Here is a 22,349-nt window from a genome sequence, read left to right as displayed (position 1 = left end):
TGCAACTTCCGATTTCTTTAGTTCTTATTATTTGAACCTAAATTCCGGTCTTCCATTTGTCACGGTTCGTTTGTCCGCCTAATGAGACACCTCGGGCAGCTTCATTGTCTTCAGTTCATTGTGTTTCCTTAGACAGGGTGACGGCCGCTATGGTTAGTACTTAACGTTTAAAGGGGAGTCCAAATGTCGTAAACTCGTAACCGAGGGTGCAGAAAGATATACTATTCTGTTATATTTCGAACTACAAAAAAGTTTATAGATTGCTATTGTTTAACTTTGGTCGTTAAAAATAGTAACAGTTTCTGGCTGATTTCAAATAAGAATAAAGCTGAACCGTAGGTGTATTGGGTTCATTTATTTTCATAATGAAGAGTTATGAAGACTATTTGAAAATATTTTGGTTCCAGATAAAAGTCATAAATTAAGAACATTAAAATTAATATTAAATCGTGTGACTGTGACCTGTGTATTCAAACATAATTTAAAATATTTGATTAACAGTCAACAGTTTTACTTCAGAGGCAGTTTATATGGTTGTATATCCAAAATTTGACAATAATTCCACTATTTAGACGTATCATATTATTAATAATTGAATATTTATATGTGTTTTAATAATAAGTTGAGTAGAAACCCTTCGTGGAGCTCTCACGAAGTATGAAGAACCCCTAGTCCCTACATTTTAATTTTCGTTCAGATCTAGTAAACTTGTATTCATTTCAAAGTTAATTTTTATAAAATATATTTTATACGTCGAAAGTGGAAAGCTTACAATTGTATAGACAAATAAAAACCAGTAATATCTATAAATAGTTTTGGGCTACTGAAGTCTGTAAGATTATCAATGTTGAGATCTATTGATATAAAAATATTTTATAAACTATATAAACATTATATAAACTTAGATTTTTAATAATCATTAGTATTATAAATTATAATAAAGTGACTATAGATATTATATGATTTTAACGCAATCATTCATTTTCAAAGAGATACTCTAGTGTTGAAAAAATATTATTTACTATATTATATAATATTTTACCTTAAAGCGTTATTCAAAAACTACTGTAAAATTTAATTCAATTTAATCCAAAATATCTATAAATAATTTAATTTAGATAAGTTAATTAAGTTTTGCCAGAGGATGATATCTTCAATCAGCTCCAAGTAAATTATTATATTATTATTTTTAATCAAAGTGATTTATTTTTAAAGTCAATAACATTTTATTTACCGTTAGTATTGACACATTTAATAGTTTATTTGCTCATAACAAGTTTCTCTTTTTATATCTCAAGTCGTTTCTATGCCTAACCGTTTTCATATGTTTGCGATGAACCTCTCCCTAGAGTCCGGAAATTAATCATTTCGAAGCAACGTTCTTTATGGCCTAGTAAATTTCGAATCTTGCTAAATGTAATTTTCAAACTATATTTCCTACTATTTTTTTATTATTATCAAGTGTAGTGTTTGGATAGTATATATGCTCTTATTTATGACTTGATATATTATGATTTTGATTTTATCTGCGTTTAAAATTGCATTATTATTAACTTCAGCAATAATTTGTTAGATTTAAAGATACAGGATTAGATTCCAAGGTTATTAAATCCTAGTTTTAAAATTGTACATTACAATTTTAAATTAATATTAAACAAGCAGTGAATAATTTAATCAAAATATTCCTTTCTGATTAAATATAAAGTGTTTGCCGAAATCAAGGGCTGTTCGAAGTGGAAACTGTTGCCTGTAGGAATTAAGTTTATTAAATTTGTTGAAGATTGGATAAGACATTATGATATTTCACACAAATTAGTAATCACAACAAAGTGCTGATTGACAATTGAGTTTTTAAAGTCTAAAAAAACATTTGTATGTATACTATAAGCTTTGAAATATTAAAGATGACTGATAAAATGTATTTGTAAATTATAGGCTTTTAAAAAATATATATTCTGATTAATCGTTAATAGGTATTTATTTAAAAATTATAAAGACAATTTGGCTAACTAAAATCATTGTTACATCCAAAGTAGTTGAATAACGTTATCGTCGTTATTCATTAAGGTTAAGTACCTGAGTTAGATTTTTTCAATATCAAATAAACATTGTGGAAAGACAGGTTCTTTAGCATGACAAAAAAAGTCGGCAAACTAGAAAGCCACTCATTAAAACGACTGTTTTCGTTGTCCCCAAAACATAAACATATCGAGATACTAACTGTTGTTACATTTTTTTTCACTTATTGAACAATGGACCATAACAGACTTTTCATTATTAAACCCTTAATTTATAGCCTTGTTTTAACAGGTTAATGAGGGGGATAACGGAAGCACATATGTATAGCAATAATATTCTGTTATTTTGTCAATGTAAACCCGTTTATTTTTTTGGAACTGAATTTTGCACATTGTTTATTATTTATTTATAACACTCAATTTATACACCATAACATTAATACCAGTATTTAACTACTTCATCGATAATTGGGAACAATTATTTTTTGCTATTGTATATAAAAATGCTTTTCCTGATTAATGAATTATTAATAAAATTAAGTTCAAAATGTTATAAACGTAACGAGACAAGTACAGGATTACGAGAAAAATATTTCTTATGCGTTAGGACTTATAGAGAAGCGGCAGATATCTAGTGATGAATGAAATATTAATTTACGAGTGAGTTTATAAGACCACTTTCCCAGGTGTTCAAATTTTCAACCCTTCTTTATATAACAGCATCGTGTTAGAACGTCAGCGGCTGTACACTATTAAAGTTTCTTGACCCTTTGATTTTTAAACAAGTGTCAGCAGCTATGTTTTATTTATGCACACCTATTATTCTGTAACAATGCCAAACTCGTTTCAGGTCCAAACGAGATACCAAAAATTCTCTTTGTATATTCGAAGAGTGAATTTGGGGAGCATGTGGCTACGAATATTCTTTAGATAAATCTCTGTCTTCCCTTGTTGTGTAATACGCTTAAGTGAAAATCACGGTAACTGGTTAGTAAAAAATAACTTCTGAAAAATACAGTTACACTTTATAATTGGACTAAGAAATCTGCCGTATAAAATATTTTAATATACCTATTTTAAAGTATATTATATTTTTGAAAAAAGTACAAAAGAAATAATATTTTTTTTATGAAACCTGTAGAATTATTTTGATAATTGTTATGTGATATTTTTTCAACCAGGTTTAACTTATAAATAAAATACAAAATAAATAAAAACATACAATACCTAACTTTATTATTGTTTGTATATTATGTGTTTGTTTGAAAAGTTAAAAAGTAGAATTAATTATGTAACAAAATAATATGTAGGTAGCCAAAAGGCAAAAGTGAGTAACAATAATATTTCTCTAATTAAAATATCCTATATTGTTACAAGCATTCAAGTAATACAATAAATGGTTAAAGTTCCCTTTTATTTTGATTCTGAATAGATTTATTAAACGTCAAATGAGTTGCCTGCATGCTAAAATTTAAGGAGTTACAATCGTTTTCATAAAAACATTGTATTATGAAAAAGCTAGTGTTTAATCTTAATTTTAATAATAAAGAAGTATGACCGAAAAACTTTTATACCAACTTCTATTATTGAACAAAATATTTTAAATGATGAAATATGATAAATTACTTTTACGTCCATTTCGAGAATGATTTTTTTTCTTTAAAAATTGCTTGCCATTATTTTTTTTACAAATAACGTTAGTTAAAGTACCAACCTTAATTGAATAATTTGTAACCCTGATGCTAATGACTATTGTTATAATTTAGTTAATTTAGTTAGGTAGGTATTCGAAAAAAAAATAGTAATAAAATAAACAACGGATATAACTTTTAAGAGGTTATCTTACTTTGAGAAATGAGATTACTGTTAATTAGTTTTAAAGTCTAATGCATCCATTTTAGCCGGCTTAAATCTAATAATTTTGCATTATTTTTAGGGTTATAAAATAATACATTTTCTGGTAAGTACGAATTTATTGGTAAATTATTAGATAACAAAAAAAAAGTTATTTATTTTTAGCACACAGGTCGTTGCAATTATTTGTCAGCAAACTTTCGAATATGTTCATAAAAACGAAAAACCCAATAGGTACAACATAACACAAGACATTATTTACATAATATAACTGCGAGTGGTATTTTAGTTGGGTTTGTTTTTTCCAAATATATGTACTGACGTGATGAGAAAAAACAGTATGTCATCTACCCCCCCCCCCCCCCNCCCCCCCCGAAAACTCACGGGAATACCCATAAAGGTACGTAAATACTGTTTTCCTCGAATTTAAAATCAACATAAGAGGTAGATTACACATATAGTTACGCGTGTTTTTTTTTACAATTCCCAACCGTTAACAACCCCATCGATAGTCGATTAAATACAAAGACATCCCCCTAGTCAATTTCTACTTATTATTTTATTTCATACAGCTGGACCATTCTCCCCCCCCCCCCCATGGATTTTATTCACAACTCGCTGTAGTATACCGAGCGTTTAATATGATATATTCCCCCAGTTGATATCACCGACCTAACTTGCATGGACTCATGACGATTGTAATGCATTTTAGGGACATTGCATTCACATACCGTCGTTAATCCTATAAGAGCGATATCGTTCTAAAATCAGTTGCCTCTTTATTATTTCAGACGGATAAATCGTCGTTTAATGCAGAATGGACACTGTGGACAGATTATGATATTGTACTCAGCCTACACTTAATATCGTTAGGTAGGTACTAAAGAGTGACTATATTGTAAAATAAATCTCTAACATGCAAAATATTTTCATCGAGTACCCACCCCACAATGTAATATTGTTATCGTCCCCAGTGCAGATTCTAACAAACGATATAATTGTAGTCCAGTCATATGAATTAGTTATCCATAATAAAATTATTGTTGACTGTTGAGTATTATTTTGCATTGGTAACATATCATAGAAAAAACCACCACACATACTACACTATTAAAGTATTGTTGTTAGTATCTATAGGTAGGTCCCTTCAACGTTATCTGTCAGCAGGCCATTTATTATTTTTTTTAAATCTCGAGGGTCACATTCATTTAAAAAAAATGTATTAAATGATAAAAAATGTGTTGACAAATACATCCTATGACTAAGATGTGTTCACGGGCCTCAAATAATAACAAGGCGGGTGGAGGGTTGAAGACCCCAGATCTACAGGGTTAACATGTTATGTTTAAAGTTGTAAGTGTTTGACGAGCATTGCAACTTACAAGGGAAATCAATATTGAAACCAATTTGTACAAAACATTAAACCTCAAGTATGATCAACATACAACACCAAATTCTCAATGATTTTATATTTATGAGTTTATCAATACTGTATGTATTATAAAATAAAATTCTTAGATACTTGTTTAAAAAATATGAAATACTTAAAAAAAAAAATTAAAAAATTATTTTCACACTAATTTGTATCAGTAAGTAAGTACGTTTAATAAACTAAGGAGAATAAAAGCTTATTTTCGTTTTACTTTATCTTATTTTTTTAAATATAATTAAACTTTAAAGTTTTAGTTTTTTTTTATACAAGTATTATACAACATATTCAAAGTTTTTCGTTGGAAATTCAAAAAAATAAAAAAACCAATTTTATTTATGAACGAACAACGTTTGACCTTCACTGGTAATAACTGTTTTAAATTTTAATACTTTTCAAAATAATATTATGTAAGTCCTAGGTGGGTGAAATTACCACTCAAAAAACTTTTCAAATAAAACAAAAGTATTGAGAAGCTATATTATTGTATTATACCATTTGTCGATTGTTATTATAAGTCTCTGCGTCGGTCATACTGTTTTTTCCGATGATATCCAAAAATAATACACACGCAATACTTTTAATATTGTTATTGCAGTTCGAAAAGTGTCGATTGTGTATTGTTCGTATACTGCTGCAGTCAGACTACTATAGACAAGTCGTTCTCGGCATTTATCATCACTAATTTTATTTCACAAAACGCAACCCAATACCCATGTTGGTCTTATAAAATCTACAACCTATACAACTTTGTATTTTTGTGTAATCACGGTTTTCACCCCGGTCTCTCCACTTCCACCTGTAATCTCTTATTTTGCAATCATTTCAGTATCGTTCTCACGTTGACGTAATTTACACTTATTTCTATAAAGCATTTGATTCGGTGAATCATAAGGCGCTTGTCTATGTTATCAGGAAATCTGGATTTGGATAATCACTACTATCATGGTTTAATTTGTATCATGTAGAATAGGCACTACTTCGTCCGTTAAATAATTTAAATTTTGTTGAAAGAAAACCAAATCTTAACTGTAATGGGACGACAACCATATTGCTTCTTGTTCGACAGAATCAAAGCCGCCGTCAACCACCGTGCTATAGACGGCTGATTTAGGCCTTTACGTACTTGGCTGTCAGCACCACGGCTCGGCCCAATAGCGTTCCGAATGATACTATAGTTTTAAATGATTTCTAGGCAACAGTTGGTTAATGATAAACACTTAATCTGGTGTCATTTTCTATTTTATAGTATATTCGTATCGAATTTGTATGTTATCTTTTACTGCGGTGTACTGATTTGTAATTGGTAAATTTTAACCACGGCATGCCAAATGCATGAAATTTATATTTTTTAATAAAATATGGGCCTTAGTAAAATAAGTAAAAAAAAAAAAAATTAATTTGTGATTTCAACCACAGTAATACGGACACCTAACTAATATAGATACGTAACTTGTTTATAATAACCAAACTCATGATTATAAATGTACATATTATTTTTTTAAATGAACTAAAGAAAATCTAAATTATTACAACCGATACTTAAAGTTATTAAGTTATTATGTTGATTTTAAAACTAACTAACTGTGGTAGAATATAGGCGAAGTGATCTAATATTATATTATAAGTATATAATTATTTTAAGCTGAACGGGAATTGCGAGCGCTCAACCACTGATTTTTCATATTCAATTTTCAATTACCTCTTGCCACTCTCGACACCCCCCCCCCTCCTCGTATCCCTACAATAATAATGTGAACTGTTCAATTACAACGTATACATGTGTAAGTATACAAATATACCAAGGCGCCTGTTCTAAAAACACGTTCGGTGGGGCTTAGGAGCTCCGATGGACGCGTTGGTGAGGAGGGGAAGGGGGGCTGTAATAGACACGTGTTATTTTTTTGGATTAAACGAGGATTCGGAGGCGGCTGCACAATTACACAACATTACATTATATTGTGCGGAGTGTACGACACATATTATTATACCTACGTGTGACGCAAACACGACACTGCAGCGGACTCGCCACCGTCGCGCGTGTATAAATGATAATCCGTTCGCGTGTGTTGAATTATATATAATAATATAAATTATAATCATAATATAGTATTACGTCAATCAGTCGTCGCCGTCACCTACCCCACGTCGTATACGGCGGCGGCGGTGGTGGTTTGACGTGCATTGTGCGAACGGATTTCGACCCCGACCGGGGACAGCGGCCAGTTGGGGCGAGGGGGGGGGGGACTTGTCGTTAGCGCGTGACGACGACGACGACGACAAAATGTACGGCTGTACACGCGGGTCACAAACTGCACGATAATATTATTATATTGTTGTACACGTCAATTATTTATTATAGCACCCGGACACCGCGACTACGCGATCCTTCGAGATTATGGAATAAAATAATATTGTAATTTATGCAAACGAGTGACAACCGGATTATATGCTTATTGTATACAGGGTGTCTCTCGACGAGTTCGACACTGTCAGTCAATACGTTTTTTACGATCGATATCGTTCATACTTTTGAAACACGGTTGGAAAACCGTTACCGCATCAGAGACAGCCGAGATATCGTCAAATACGTACCTAATCATTTTTGTAGGTTTGTAATTCGTGCGGCGTTTGTGTACACGACCAAGTTGTATATAAATCTAATACATTTATCGCGTAACAGATTTGATTATTTGAAAATTTGTTGTGTGTAATTACGCAAATGACTAAGTACCCACTTGGAAATTAATCATCCGACTATATTATGTTTTTGTTTTTAATCGTAATATCCATCTATTTATTTTATCCGATAAGGATCTGATGTGGTTAAAATAAATAACTGAACATCACTGTTACAATTCAAAACTGCTTAAATCTCAAGCAAACCAGAACCAATGTAATGAATAGTAATGCGTGTAATTTGTCAAGTATTAATATTATAGAATCGGCTTTTAACGGTACTGCTACTTGTGCGTACATCAAAAACCTTTAAACATGATTAAAATAATAATTTTTTTTCCAACCATATAATATAATATGAGCATTAAGCTTTAATTAAAAACAAAAAAGATATTACAATCGATCCAATATATTCGGAAATAATTCATGACAAATAAGTTGCGTTCAGTATTAAATACATGGACGATTATACCGTCTTGTTACCTCAATATTATAATCGCCGAATCGCTGTTATCGGTATCATTATTTTGGGCTTAGTCGGTCACGCGCAGCTGATAATACTTTAATGTACGACGACGACCCTCGATCAACCACGTCGCCAGCCGTTTGGACTCGGTGTTTGCACGCGAGGTCCGGTTGAATAATTAGGGGACAAAAAAATTAATAACAATAATAATTATAATAATAATAACCATCGTATTGTGAACGAGTTAAATGAAATAATGGCTGTAGCTATTCCATAAGCCTACTTAACAATAACCGGCGAGAGACATGCTCACCTCTTAACGTTCAATATAATATGATGCCATACTGACAGTCGCATGCAACCATCGAGTTGACGAATATCTATTTTGTCCATATGTTAAGTATCAGAAGTTGCAAAGAAGTCGATTACGATATCATTTTATAGTCGATCGCAACCCTCTTCGTCTCTCCTCTAATTTTTTTCCAGAAAACAAATGTATGTGATCAGTTTCTCTATTAATTTCTTTTCTCTTTGTTTAACGTACAGTTATAAAAAATCATTACTTACTTCAACGATTAGACCGATTTTGTCTTACAATGTTATAAATGGGTAAAGAAAAGAAAAGGAAGGCTAAGAAATGGACATAAATTAATTGCGACAACTTTGACAAACTCATAAGTGATAAGTCAATCACAAATCCATTAGTTGGGTCGCTCTGTTATACACAACACTTTAACAAGGTCTTACCTATAATGTAATAGGGAAGGAGTCACCTCCTAAAGTCCTAAATATAAATATTTGTATACATATTGTTCATTTTAATATTTCTTTTCATTTCACCAATTACTTATACTTTATATTTTATATTTATACCATTTAAAATACTACATAATTATTTGTATTTTTTTTGTTTTCAATGTTTGGTAATTTTCGTGACACGTCCTCTTAACTAATAAATCAATCCGGAAAATGATATCAACAACTCTGAACCCGTCGTTGCTTGTCGTGGTGCGGCCCATTACCATCTCCCACCACGAGTGAGACGAAAAATATCTTTCCTCTGTTGACGAGAACAAATACAAATAAGAGAGGGTCGAAAATATGTGATGAAACAGAAAAAATATTACCTCAAAGAGTCATAGATAAACGTTAATAGTTTTCGATCAGTTGGTGATATTAAAAGACACAATATCTCCGAAATAAAATCGGTGTAACTGTACAATATAGGTAACTGAAATTCGAACAATTCATATCACATAATAGTGTATTTATTAATTTAACATTTTCAATATAATATTGTTTATCTATCGCCTAATTATTGTTATGAAACGGGACGAGCCCAATACAAAACGATGATAGATCATGACGCAGGTTATGCGTTTTGGTGCAGTCACGATTAAAAAATAATAAAAGTTCTCACAGAAGTTTTCAAAATATCTGCCGTCACCTCCAATTATTATGTTTGCGAGCTGCCAGTGTACATTATAATTTACAATAAAATACAATATTGCATCTGTATTATTATCGTACATGATACGGGCAGGTATATATTATAAAATCGCTGCAGTTCTAATAACATATGTCCATAATATAGTCCACAGCGGTCGTGGTCCTCTATTCCCCTCCCTTTCACGCTGCGTACACTTAATCCCATGCGGTAAATCCTCCGCCGCTGCACAACCAACGATTTTTTTGCTCCCGGTTGATAATTATTTGTATACGTGGGCCCGAGCTTTAATCGTCCACTGCTGCTGTCACCGAATGGTTACAGTCGGTTACGTTAGGTAAACCGGACGCGTACAATAGGAACCACGCCGCTTATACGGTACATTATATTATTATAATACAATATTATACGGTATCGTCTATAATGTGTATGTACACAATATACCTCTGCGTGGTCCGTTTCGATTTCGTCCTTCCCCCCCCCCCCCNCCCCGCCCATCTGGTTTTACGACTCCGTGACGGCGGCCTCTCCGCGAGATTACGAATTTATATTATTTATAGTATAATTTGCTTTTTTATTGGGTACTTATTTTTTTTCCCGCGTGCGAGTATCACGACATCAACCGGGCTTTTCACCGCTCGGTATAATCATATTATTATTATACCAAGGTACCTAATAATATCCAAACCTCGATATTACTCTCGTCGACGGCGAAATCGAACCGTTAATTTAAGGGTCGTGAGTTCGCACTGCGTACAATATCATATCAACCGACTGACGATTACAGCGAACTGTAATTAGTGATACACATATTATATTATAATATTGTGTAACACAAGTTTCAAAGAGATATTTAGTAAGATAACCGGGATTAATTTACTGACATAAGCAATCATATAGAAGTCGAGAATTTAAATGGTACCTAATTCAATTTTGCTGTCAAATTATAAGTTCAATGTTGTAGATTAGGTAAAGTTAGGGTTCACGTACTGATGCTCATAACTGCTGTGGTTAATATATATATATATTATATTATATTCGTATTTTGAAGATCACGTTCATAATATCGTTGTTGAAGAAGATCTGACGTAGAATCGAAGTATATACATAAAGTAAATATAAGATGACAACGAACGTTTATTATTACTATTATTATTTAAAAAAATTTAATATTTCACAATATAATTTCATTACAAATGATCGACTGACATGTTAGTGAGTATAAAATCCCCAATGTATCACATGGAGATGGGATATATAAAACGGAAATTCTTATACGGGGCAAGCCTTTGAAACCAGTATAGTTTCCTGTTCTTTGTATACAGTAGCATTATATCATTATTACGAAAAAAAAAAAGTAATAATAATAATAAAGAATTAAATAAACCGAAAATGATACAATCGTTCGTTTTTATTCGTCGTGTCTTTTTTCACAACAGTCTACCAGACAACACGTCTGTGTTGCAGTATGGGGCGGTGACACGACTATATTTGCATAACGGTTCTATTTGTCAACAGTTCTCATTAATGAAAAAAAAAATTCATATTTATTTCCATACTTACAAATTGTCTCTCGACCTTCTCAATATCACTCAAGTTATATATTACAAATGACACATGAGATTTCACCCCTATAAGATTCATTTAACAATATCCAACATCATGAGATACATGGGCGGCGCCAGTATAGTAGATGCAACAATAATAATAATAGTAATAATATTTTTTGCTCGCATAAGACAATATAAGAATAATTCTTTTATAGAGGATATAGTTATTGTAATAATTTCATTAAGGACGAAGACTGCTTACAAAAGAAGAGAGAAGTAAGCGCTCCAGGTTTTTTATTTTTATTTTTATAATCTGTGGGGGACTTGATGTGATTTTAATACTATGAGAAAATGGATTATGAAAAATTTAAAACACCAGAGGACAAAAAAGTTGGTATACAAATTATATTTTACAGCTGATACGAAGGAAAATGTATTAAATACTAATGAAAAGTTTCCCTGTTTTATGGTAATTAGTGATTACAAACATAAATATTTTCAGATAACTTTCAACGTATTATTTTATCACTCAGGTGTTTAAATATTTATAAAATTAACTTTTAATATTATAATCAACAACTTCTATAATAGCTTGCGCGTTAATTTTTTTAATAACTTAAGTGGCCAAATCCATGGTAATTAATATAATTCATCTTGATATCGAATAATGAAGATAATAGTAATGGAATAAATAAATTTTATTTAATTAATTTTATTTATTTATTTATTTATTTAATTTAATTTATTCTCTTTTCTCATTAACGTTTTTGAACAATTATGTTTCTACGACACTTTTTTTTTGAATTTCTAACATTTTATAGAAAAGATTAAGAGTGTCATTGTAAAATTATTTTGTTCAAAATTGTGCCAATTTCGTAAATAGAAGAATTTAATTCGATGAAAAGTCGTATTTCAACGGTAGCAAATGTTAGTGGTTCCTGTGGCTGTCAAGACCCGTGAGAAATATTCGATCGTTTATAAAACAGTCGGATACAGTGTTCCTACTCTTAGGGACTACATTTGTTTTATCAACAGTTTCTAGCCATTATTTTAGTGGTGGAGCTCGTCTTTTTTTCAGATTCAATTACGCTCACTAGATTGTTTATCCTGAAAGTAATGTTAGTTTAATCAATTTCAAAAAAGTCACGTGATATCCAAGTAATAAAATTTAAAATGTCTAACATAATAATATACTATAAAATACAGTACAATGTACAGTAAGAGAATGTATATTTTTCAAATTTCACGTTTCTAAAATGGTAGAATTTTAATGTTTATTGTTTATTATAATTTAATATTAAAAAAGTATACCTAACATTCACTATTAGCATAGAAATACAATTACTCTGGATAACAATATTAAATATCATATAAATAAACACACATACCTAGGCTAAAACCTAAACGGTAAAATATTAAAATTAAAGTTTACTGAATAAGTACCTACATTGTATATACCTACATGTTTTTTTTTAGTTTAAAAACTTTTTTTTGAACTCTCGGAAATGTAATTTTGTTAATATTTTATTAGTGTTATACAATGAATCATAGAGAACTATTTCTTGACGTTTTTGAGTTGTTTGCTTAAGAAGTATTCTGTACGCTGCAGTATACAAATTAATTTTGAGTGCGGCCAAGCATAGTTCAAATCTAAAATCGTAAATACGCGTAGGTAGTTTTGTTGCGAAAACAAAGTAAAAACGCACAATCATAAATCATTGGTTATAAGTTCTAGCATTAGTAGTATTTTGATCATAGTTAAACAAAAAAGGAAAACCGATTGTAAACATTTTTACATTATAGGTCTTGAGCAGAAATATTTTAGGTAAATAGTATTAAATATTAATTAGCAATTATATATGTACATAAATTACTATTAGTTCTCACAATATAAGCCTTATATAATATCATAAAGATACCTAGCTAGTAATCATTATAAATTATACTTTAACTTAAACAAATTGTGCACATTGTGTTCGTATTTTATATATTATAATTATTTAAACACCTATATTGTTATATTATTATAGTTTTATAAGCCGATGTTATTCGGTGATCGTGATTATGAAAAAGTTAAGGGTATCTATTAGTCACTCGTCGTAAGTACCCATAATTTATGTTTTTCAAAAGTGCACTTTTCAACTTTTGACCAGTGAGATTTTTGAGTTATGGTGTAGTCATACAGTAGCGTAATTATGTATACGTTTATCGTCATAAGTGAGTTTAACTTGTATATTTTTGATTTATCGAATTAAATGGCACAAAAGAGAAAAAAATCTTCATTCTCCTTGTGCTTATGTTACATATTTACGCATTATGAACATGTTATTGTACTTATACACATTGTTGTCTGTTTAATATTCACTCAAGTTATTAGTAACTACATAATACAAGGATGACGGGTGTCTTAATTACCTGACTGTGGTGACCAACAGCAATGTACCTAATATTGAAAATTTATTTTCCCTATAAATCAGAAATCTACGAGAAGGGGAGCCCATTTATTGACGTACTACACATACGTTATCGATTACGTAAAAGCTAACGTTGATTTAATAGCATTTAACGTCCTTATCCCATAATAATAACTCATTGAAATACGTAAATACATTTTTATGGTAAACGCCAATAAAATGCTTTATTATTTGTTTCTGAATGAGATTTTTTTTTGAATTTGTCCTTTGACCTCATAAATCTAAGTGTTAGCATTTTATTTTTATCCAGTAATCTCTCTTGATTTATGTACAACAGAACGGTTCTATAAATTAGTACACTTCTATTAAGCAACCGGCAAAACATTATTCGAGCGCGTTTACATTTATTTTATTTTAAAACGTATTTTGTTTTTAATTATTTAACATTTAAATTCCATTATTACGATGAAATTACTACACACCTAGAATCAACCTGCAGATTACCAGACTCGCTACTGACTTTAATACTTGTCAGTCATTTGGGTAAATCGGGGGTTTTTATAATTGCTCGCAATTGAAACAACTGCAGGTTTTACCTTTTGAAAAAAAAAACGCGTAGTTTGTTTAAAATTATATCATATTGAAAGTATAATCGTTGTTGTTTTTATCCATTAATGTGTAGTTTTTATTAAGCTCGGCGATGACGATTTAATATTAATAATAAAGTCTATCGTCGTCTAGACGTCTGTCGTTATGTAGTTTTTGTCGTTACCTCAACACAAACCACATATTATTATAATATATATAGTTACTGGACGTAATAATATTATTGAATTATATTATTAAAAGAGGTTTTGGGATTTTCGTATTTGACATCGTCAAAAACACAAGTGTGCGAAATGTGCAGCGCACCGTCTTTGGTCAAAGTGTTGTGGGGAAATGTGAAATGCGGACTGTTGCCCGAACTGTGTGCGAATCGTGTGAGCAGTGCCGGCACCGGCAAAAAGCAGCCTCCCGTTCGCGTGACGGTGATCGAGGGCCAGGGCGCAGGGCCGGTGGTGTGCGCGGCGGTGAGGAAAATTTTCAAAGCGGCCCAGGTGCCGGTGGAATGGGACTACCAGACGCTGAGCGTGTACCGCGACCAGAAGACCAACCGGATGACCGTCAATCCCCAGCTGCTCAGTTCCGCGGACGAGACGGGACTCGTGCTGTGCGCCAGGGACTCGGCAGTGGGGCACAACGACTCGGAATGGTCGGGCTCGTTGGCGCTCAACAAGGCGCTCAACGCGTTTGTCGGCGTGCGCAAGTTCAATTCCGCCGTCGGCCACGAGCCGTACGGCCCCGTCAACGTGATAAACATCCGGGACAACGTGAGCGGCGAATACTCTGAAATCGAGCACATCGTCTCCCCGGGTAATAATATAACGATCGTCGTCTTTGCGCACCGTTACGTAGATACATTTACGTCGTCCATCGTCACGTCATCGTCATTACCTACAAACCTATAGTTACCTAAAGGTTCTCTCTCTCTCTCGAGTAATATTATTAGATGGGTAGGTACTAGCCCGCACTAGGTGTATTCGTTAATATACATTTCATAATAAACCGACCCTGTCCTCCGCGGCTGTAAATTATAAAATATATATATGATATTTCGACCCCGCAACTACAGCTCACCCGCCGTATATACAAACATCGCCGTCAACTGGTTAATCTATCTTTGTCAAATCTGAATTTCATATAATTTATGAAGCCGGATAATCAGGATTTTTGGATTTATATTTTTAAACAGAGTATACACACGTTTAAATTATTACAGACATTTTATATATACGGTACATATATTACAGTTATTAGACCTTAATGAAATGTATTTATTTGGTTATACGAGTAACTATATACTCGTCAAACCGTCTGAATTTTAAAAAAAATGTTGTATTTTTAATGCATTCTGCTTGCTTATACCTATTAAATCTACTATTCCTCGTAGCTAGAAGCTGCAGCGCGAGATTGATACATACCTGATTAATGCTGATTTAAATCTTCTACAATTATTGATCTTGCACACGAATAAAAATACTCGATATGTTCATTTCCGTTTGTACTACCGTTCGCTGGTCATAAACTCATAAATAGTTCATGCGTTTACTATTCCGTATAAAAACGTTAAACATAATTTTCGGCTGAAAATAATTTGGCCAAAAGGTGCAGGTGGGTCCATCAGTGTTAAAACTTTGTAATGAGATATGAAAAATTGGATGTTTCTGAGACGTGGGTCTGGATGAAAGGTAATGGAACGATCTGGTAAGAGAAATGAATAATAGTCTTTAAAGAAGTACACGAAAACGTATTAATCATCGAAAACATCAAAAACAGAAAAGGAGAATCGTAATGGTCACGTCTGCCACTACATAATATTATATGATGTCATGTCATTTAAAATCGATAATACTTTTGTGAATACAAAATATGTTGAATATTACAAAAGTTGGTTCTCATTCTCTAAATGATTAGACTTAACTATAAATAATGACAAAATGGTGATTTATAAAAGTTATTGTGGAATAATCCATAATTTTCATACCAATACAGATTGCTCAGATTGCTGTACCTGTGAAGGATATTAGATTTTATTTTCAGTTTTTTTTCGTACCTATGAAGATTGATTGATTTACCTGCATTTTATGCAAAATGTTTTAATCGTTGTTTTTGATGAAAAATAACGTTCAATAAATTTCTTTTGTGATTTGGATTGGTTCAAACTATTATTCATTTATGCGCGGAACTTATTGCTTTTGGCAGCCTTTTGTATTGAACATTTATTTTGAAGATAAACATTTTTAGAGTAAGTTTACTTGTATACGAGTAATTTTTATTGTTTTATTTTTCTATTTTATTATTATTTTTATTAAGAATTATAATACAACAATAAATTCCTATTCATGCAGAAGGAACAAAAGTTTTTGAAAATATTGCTTTAACGTTAAAAATTAATGATAGTTTTATTTTACAAGTTTGTTTTACTTTAATTTATAATTGGAATACCCGAGGGAACGACGGATATAATTTGGGGTTAGTTTTAAACGAACGGCGAAAACACTTGTAACAGAAGATAGCGCGATTAAAGAGTGTCCCCGACCCTAGCAATCGTTTATCACCAGTGACAAAGTTTAATAAATAACTAATTTTTTAAACATTCTACATTTGTGTTTTTCTAAACTTCTATACACAATTCACTGTTATCATAGTCACCATTTCCCATTATGTGTTATTGTGTTAATAAAAACAAATTCGATATTTATTAAGATTTCCAAATAAAACCTACGAATTCATTCGGTTTATGTATTATAAGTTTTAACATACAGCCACTAAATATTGTTCAGCCAGGGTGTGGCTTAGTGCAAAAGCGTTTTATTATAAACAATAAATTAATCTGTAACGTTATTTTTAGTATATTATAGAAAACGTAGAATAACACGTAACCGCAGCTCGACATATACATATGTATATACATAATATGGTCTTAAAAAAAAAATCATACGATTTAAATTTTTCACATATTTTAATAATATTGTACACGAAAAAATATAGATTTACATATTTATTGTCGAATTCAGTGCGTGAACGCAAATCTTACAGTAATCTGCGTCTCCGTTATGTATACGCATATTACGATTTTAGACAGGGCGTTTTTCATATTTGCATAACTTTTACCGTGCCTAGTGAGGGGAAAATATTTATTTATTTTTAAACTGGTTTATAATGTTTTACCAACATTGAAATGTGAACGCGTGTAAAGACCACCGAGGTCATCGAATTGGTGATAAAATTCTAAGCTTTTAGTCCAATTGTTTCATTATAAATTCACAAACGTGTATTGTTTAATTCAAAACAAACGATATAGGGGTGCATTTCATAAACGAAATCGGTTGAACTATGGAAAATAAAACGTCAATTTAATATTATAATAGAATGATGGATTTATAGAGTCTAATCAAATATTTTAAATTAAAAAAAAAAAAAACAATACGTCTTGTGTACGTTTAAGTGTTATCGAAATATCTATGTATAATATTATCTGTACTTACAATAATTCTTCAATTTGTTTCTATCTGTATGTAACGTACAATTTATTAACGCACAATTGTATACACTAATATATTATGCAGTGTGTTATGAGAATTGTATAACCCACTAATATCCCAAATAATATGATTAGTCGAGTATCTATAATAATTTATTATTAGTCTGGATTTTCATAAAAAATCTGTAAGTTCGTCGAAGCCTTAGTTGTGTACGCTGTATTTTCTTCTATATAACAACCTTGACAACTGCTATGGCCCTACAGCACGACGTACTTCATTTACTGCATACAAAAGGTAATTCAATCCTCTATGTATTAGAATTAATATTTTGCTTAAATTATAAAATTATGCGGTTGATACGTTGCTACTTTAATGATATAAGACGATTAAATTCAGGAGTTTGATTTTAAAATATCTATACTACACGCATTTTGGTCATATTATGTTACAAGTGTTTCTCTTAATGATATTATAATGTATATAATAAGTATATTATATTACATTATCTATATAACATTATTACCTAACCTAACCTGTAGCGTCAGTGAATAGTGAACACTGTACGAAATATACGACAGTGCGTGGTTTTAAACTTATTCTTGTAATCACGGTACGTTGCATTCGGTAACCCTCCGACTAAGAGATACTCGTGTAAGCGTGAAGGGTCCTCAGAGACACGCAAAACAGTTAGTTTCCGGTTGGGGTGGGAGGGTGTTCACATCAATGAAAACCTGCGCGGGGTAGTACGCACTCATAAATATATAATATTTTATAATGTACAATGTAGTTGGGTTCGTCAGTGTACAATGTATAAATAAGGGGCGCGACGAAATAGTAACGAACGGTCGGGGTGCCGGCGGTTCGGCGAAACGCGTTGTATAACGATGATAAATATAAAACGCATAGGTACCTTATATTATATGGGTAGCATTATATGCAAGAATGACAACGGTGCGGTCTCGTCAGTCAGTCGTTACTTAGTACGACAGATGAATGATATTTAATATAATGCCCGTTTACCGCGGGTGTTCATATAATATAATAAAATATGGTAACGACACGGTCATGATATAATGCTAAACACCCAGGCGTCGTGCAGTCCATCAAGACGGTGTCGAAGAAAAGCTCCACGGACGTGGCCAAGTTGGCGTTCGACTACGCCTGCAAGTACGGCCACTCCCGGATCACGGTACTTCACAAGGCGGACGTGATGATGCTCACTGACGGCATGTTCTTGAGGGCCTGCCGAGAGGTGAGCGCCTGCTTCCCGGATGTGGAATACCAAGAGGAGAAACTCGACTCGTTCTGCCTTCAAGTGACCTCTAATCCCGGCCGGTACGACGTGCTGCTCACGACCAGCCTTTATGGCGCGGTGGCCAGTGCTGTGTGCGGCACGATGTCAGGTGGCCTGGCTACGGTGCCGACGGTTGCATACGGGCCAAAGGCGACCGTGTTCAGCACCATGAGTGACTACGGTTACAGCCACTACGGTCATAGTGATGGCGGTGCTAGGATTGTCAACAAAATGGTTTGCGGCCGTCAACCGATCATCAACCCGACGGGCATCATTAGAGCAGCCGCGTGGATGTTAGATCACGCTGGCATGGTGGTCGCTGGGCGCTGCATTGCTACGGCCCTGGAAAACACTATCCGGCTTGGCGTCCGTACCCAGGATATGGGTGGCAACGTGTCCTGCTCGCAATTTACCGATGCCGTTATCAAGAACCTGGAGGACTTGAAGCCCGTCGGTGGTTAGGAGAGTGTAGCCGGTCAGATTTGAAACCCACGATATAAAAATTTAAACTTGTTAAATTCCATTTGACAAAAAAAAGTGTAAAAATCACCTATTGTTTTATACTATTATTTTTATGTGCTTTGGGTAATTAAAATACTATTGATAAATTATTATTATTTACTCTCTTACTACTTGCATCATGAACTACGTTCAATATTGTTGTAGATTTTATGTTATTTGGTCAAGCAGCCAAGAGAAGTATAGTTTGTTTAAAATAAGACGTGATTAACTTATCAGCACCGCTGACATAATTGATAAATACACATTGTTAAATGGTATGTTAGGTTTGTATAAATGTACCCCTCTATACAGTACTGATTGGCATTTGCTTTGTCGAAGTTCAACTTTTCCGACAACTAGTTTAGACTTTATAGACATTAAAAATCATAGTATGTCATAAACTATAGTATGGTTTGACTAATAACAAGGCATGAATTAATAGTTTATAATAAACTATAGTTAATGATATATAATGATTTTCAATGTCTTAAGTCTAAACTAGTTACCGGAAAAGTTGAACTCCGACAAAGCAAATGCCAAATAGTACTGTATATAGAGGGGTACATTTATACTAACCTAACATAACATTTAACAATGTGTATTTATCAATTATTTCAGCGGTGCTGATAAGCTAATCACGTCTTACTTTTAACAAACTACTTCTCTCTGCTGCTTGACCAAATAACATAACTTGCAGAACGGTTCTGGAATCTACAACGATATTGAATATAGTTCATGCCGCAAGTGGCTAGAGAGTCAATAATGATAATTAATCAATAGTATTTTCATTACCCAATACACATAAAAATAATAGTATAAAACAACGCTTTTTTGTTAGGATTTTGTGGGTTGTCAACTACCATAACTATCGCAGTGGACTACGGGATACGATTGCCATTTGCCAATACTGTATACACAATAGTGACAATACACATACTATATTACTATAATAAAAATAATTATATATTGAAACAGTTATGCCAATCTTTGAAATTGAGACTATATAGGTACTACAGTGCATTGAATATTGATAACACATATATTATTAATATATGGATACTCTGTACCGAACAATTACTAAATAAAAACAACATTTTTGAATAAATTGCTGGGACCGAGTATTATTAGGTACCAACCTAAAATTTACCCCGTTATACTTAAACTCATGACCACAAAATGTTTAAAGGTATTTCGATCCATCTTATTGTTTAGACGTATACCTCCTACTCATATCATCTACTATTTTGTCAATTTTAAATAGGACATTATAAGTTATGCACGGATGCTCCTGAATTATATGTTTTGTTTTGTTTTGTAATTCGTTCAACAGAAATCGTAATTAATAATATACTGTCGTATATTTTAATTTATTATTTCTACCCATGTTAAATACAGACATTGAGGTATATGAACGGTAGAATGTAGGTTCTGTACAGCCGTACTGGTTCTGTTTCTAGTATATTTACAAATACAAAATACATTTATTAATTATTAATATACCATTTATTTAATGCAACGTGCATCATGAGTAATTCGGGATGCATGCCGATGTGACGGCCACATTTTTGCAACAAACAACAATAATGATAATATCTAAACAACCTTTGGTATTCGTTAGAATATACCAAAAATGTTCGGGCCGGCAGTGCCTCGAACCAAAATACAAATGGTACAGTTATTTTCTCCTTGCGGCCTTGCTCATTAGTTATTACAATATTTACAATATATTATTATTTTTAAACAATGGTAGTTGAGATGTCCACTGCTGTTTGTGCCTATACAAAGAACATGTGTATTATAATATAGGAAACTGTACATCCTACTTTGACGCATCGGAAGGGCGTAAAGACATGTATCTAAAATAATAAACCTCTAAAAACAGGATTCATGCGTCCGCGATTCGGAGTTTATCAATACTCGTTTTTCCAAAGCACAATTCTATATAATACGCACTAGCGAATTGCCAAGCAAGAACAGTTAGTTGTAAACTTATGGGTCAGTATTTCGTCGCATTGAACATCACTATGTGTATGCTAGCTTACAAAGTAGGAGAACGAAAAGCAACGCGTAAACGGAACGAGTATCGTGCCATGGAGACTGGTGACGGACTCGACGACCGTTTCATAATAACTAAGTAACTGTAAACAAAAAAGTCTGTGCTTATCACTGCCGGATCGCGCGGTTTTGGAATCTTCCTGGATTTCACAGATAAATGTTCATGCGACACATTGGTGTAAATAGGGGTGCTTTAGGGTCAAAGCTGAATCTCGGAGGTTATTTGTGCCTATGCCGGATCGTTGAGACAAATTTTCAAACATAATTTCTCGATAGGAAATTCTAGCTTTAGTTAGATTTTATAAAGGTTACGTCGGTATAACCACGGTAAATTCAGCCGCGACGATACCATTGCACAATAGTGTATGCTCGATATGAACGATAAGTTTCCACGATATTTTTCTTTGGTTATCAGTCTTACCACAACAGTCCATTTTCCCTCGATTCGTCTCGCTGCCGATCGATTTACGACTCACGAATTCGTTATAATAATGTGCACTGCAGTGCATTTTGTTGAACTATAACCATTACATTATAGTATTGAACGATCCTCTTCA

General features: G+C 32.6%; 2 protein-coding genes across 3 annotated transcripts in view; both read left to right on the top strand.

Moving 5' to 3' along the window:
- The window catches only part of LOC111031228 (rap1 GTPase-activating protein 1), a 159,658-nt gene that overhangs the window by 47,250 nt on the left and 90,059 nt on the right, over positions 1–22,349 (top strand). The window lies entirely within an intron of this gene.
- Positions 14,376–19,780, top strand: LOC111031229 (isocitrate dehydrogenase [NAD] subunit alpha, mitochondrial-like). Its single transcript, XM_022311093.1, has 2 exons — positions 14,376–15,270; positions 19,031–19,780. The coding sequence occupies exons 1-2, from the start codon at positions 14,757–14,759 to the stop codon at positions 19,696–19,698; spliced, it is 1,182 nt and encodes a 393-aa protein (XP_022166785.1). The 5' UTR covers positions 14,376–14,756; the 3' UTR covers positions 19,699–19,780.

This window comes from Myzus persicae, unplaced genomic scaffold (assembly GCF_001856785.1).
Source record: "Myzus persicae strain clone G006 unplaced genomic scaffold, MPER_G0061.0, whole genome shotgun sequence".
Lineage (NCBI taxonomy): Eukaryota > Metazoa > Arthropoda > Insecta > Hemiptera > Aphididae > Myzus > Myzus persicae.
The sequence above is the reverse complement of the archived record's forward strand: the minus strand, read 5'-3'. Positions and strand labels throughout refer to the sequence as shown.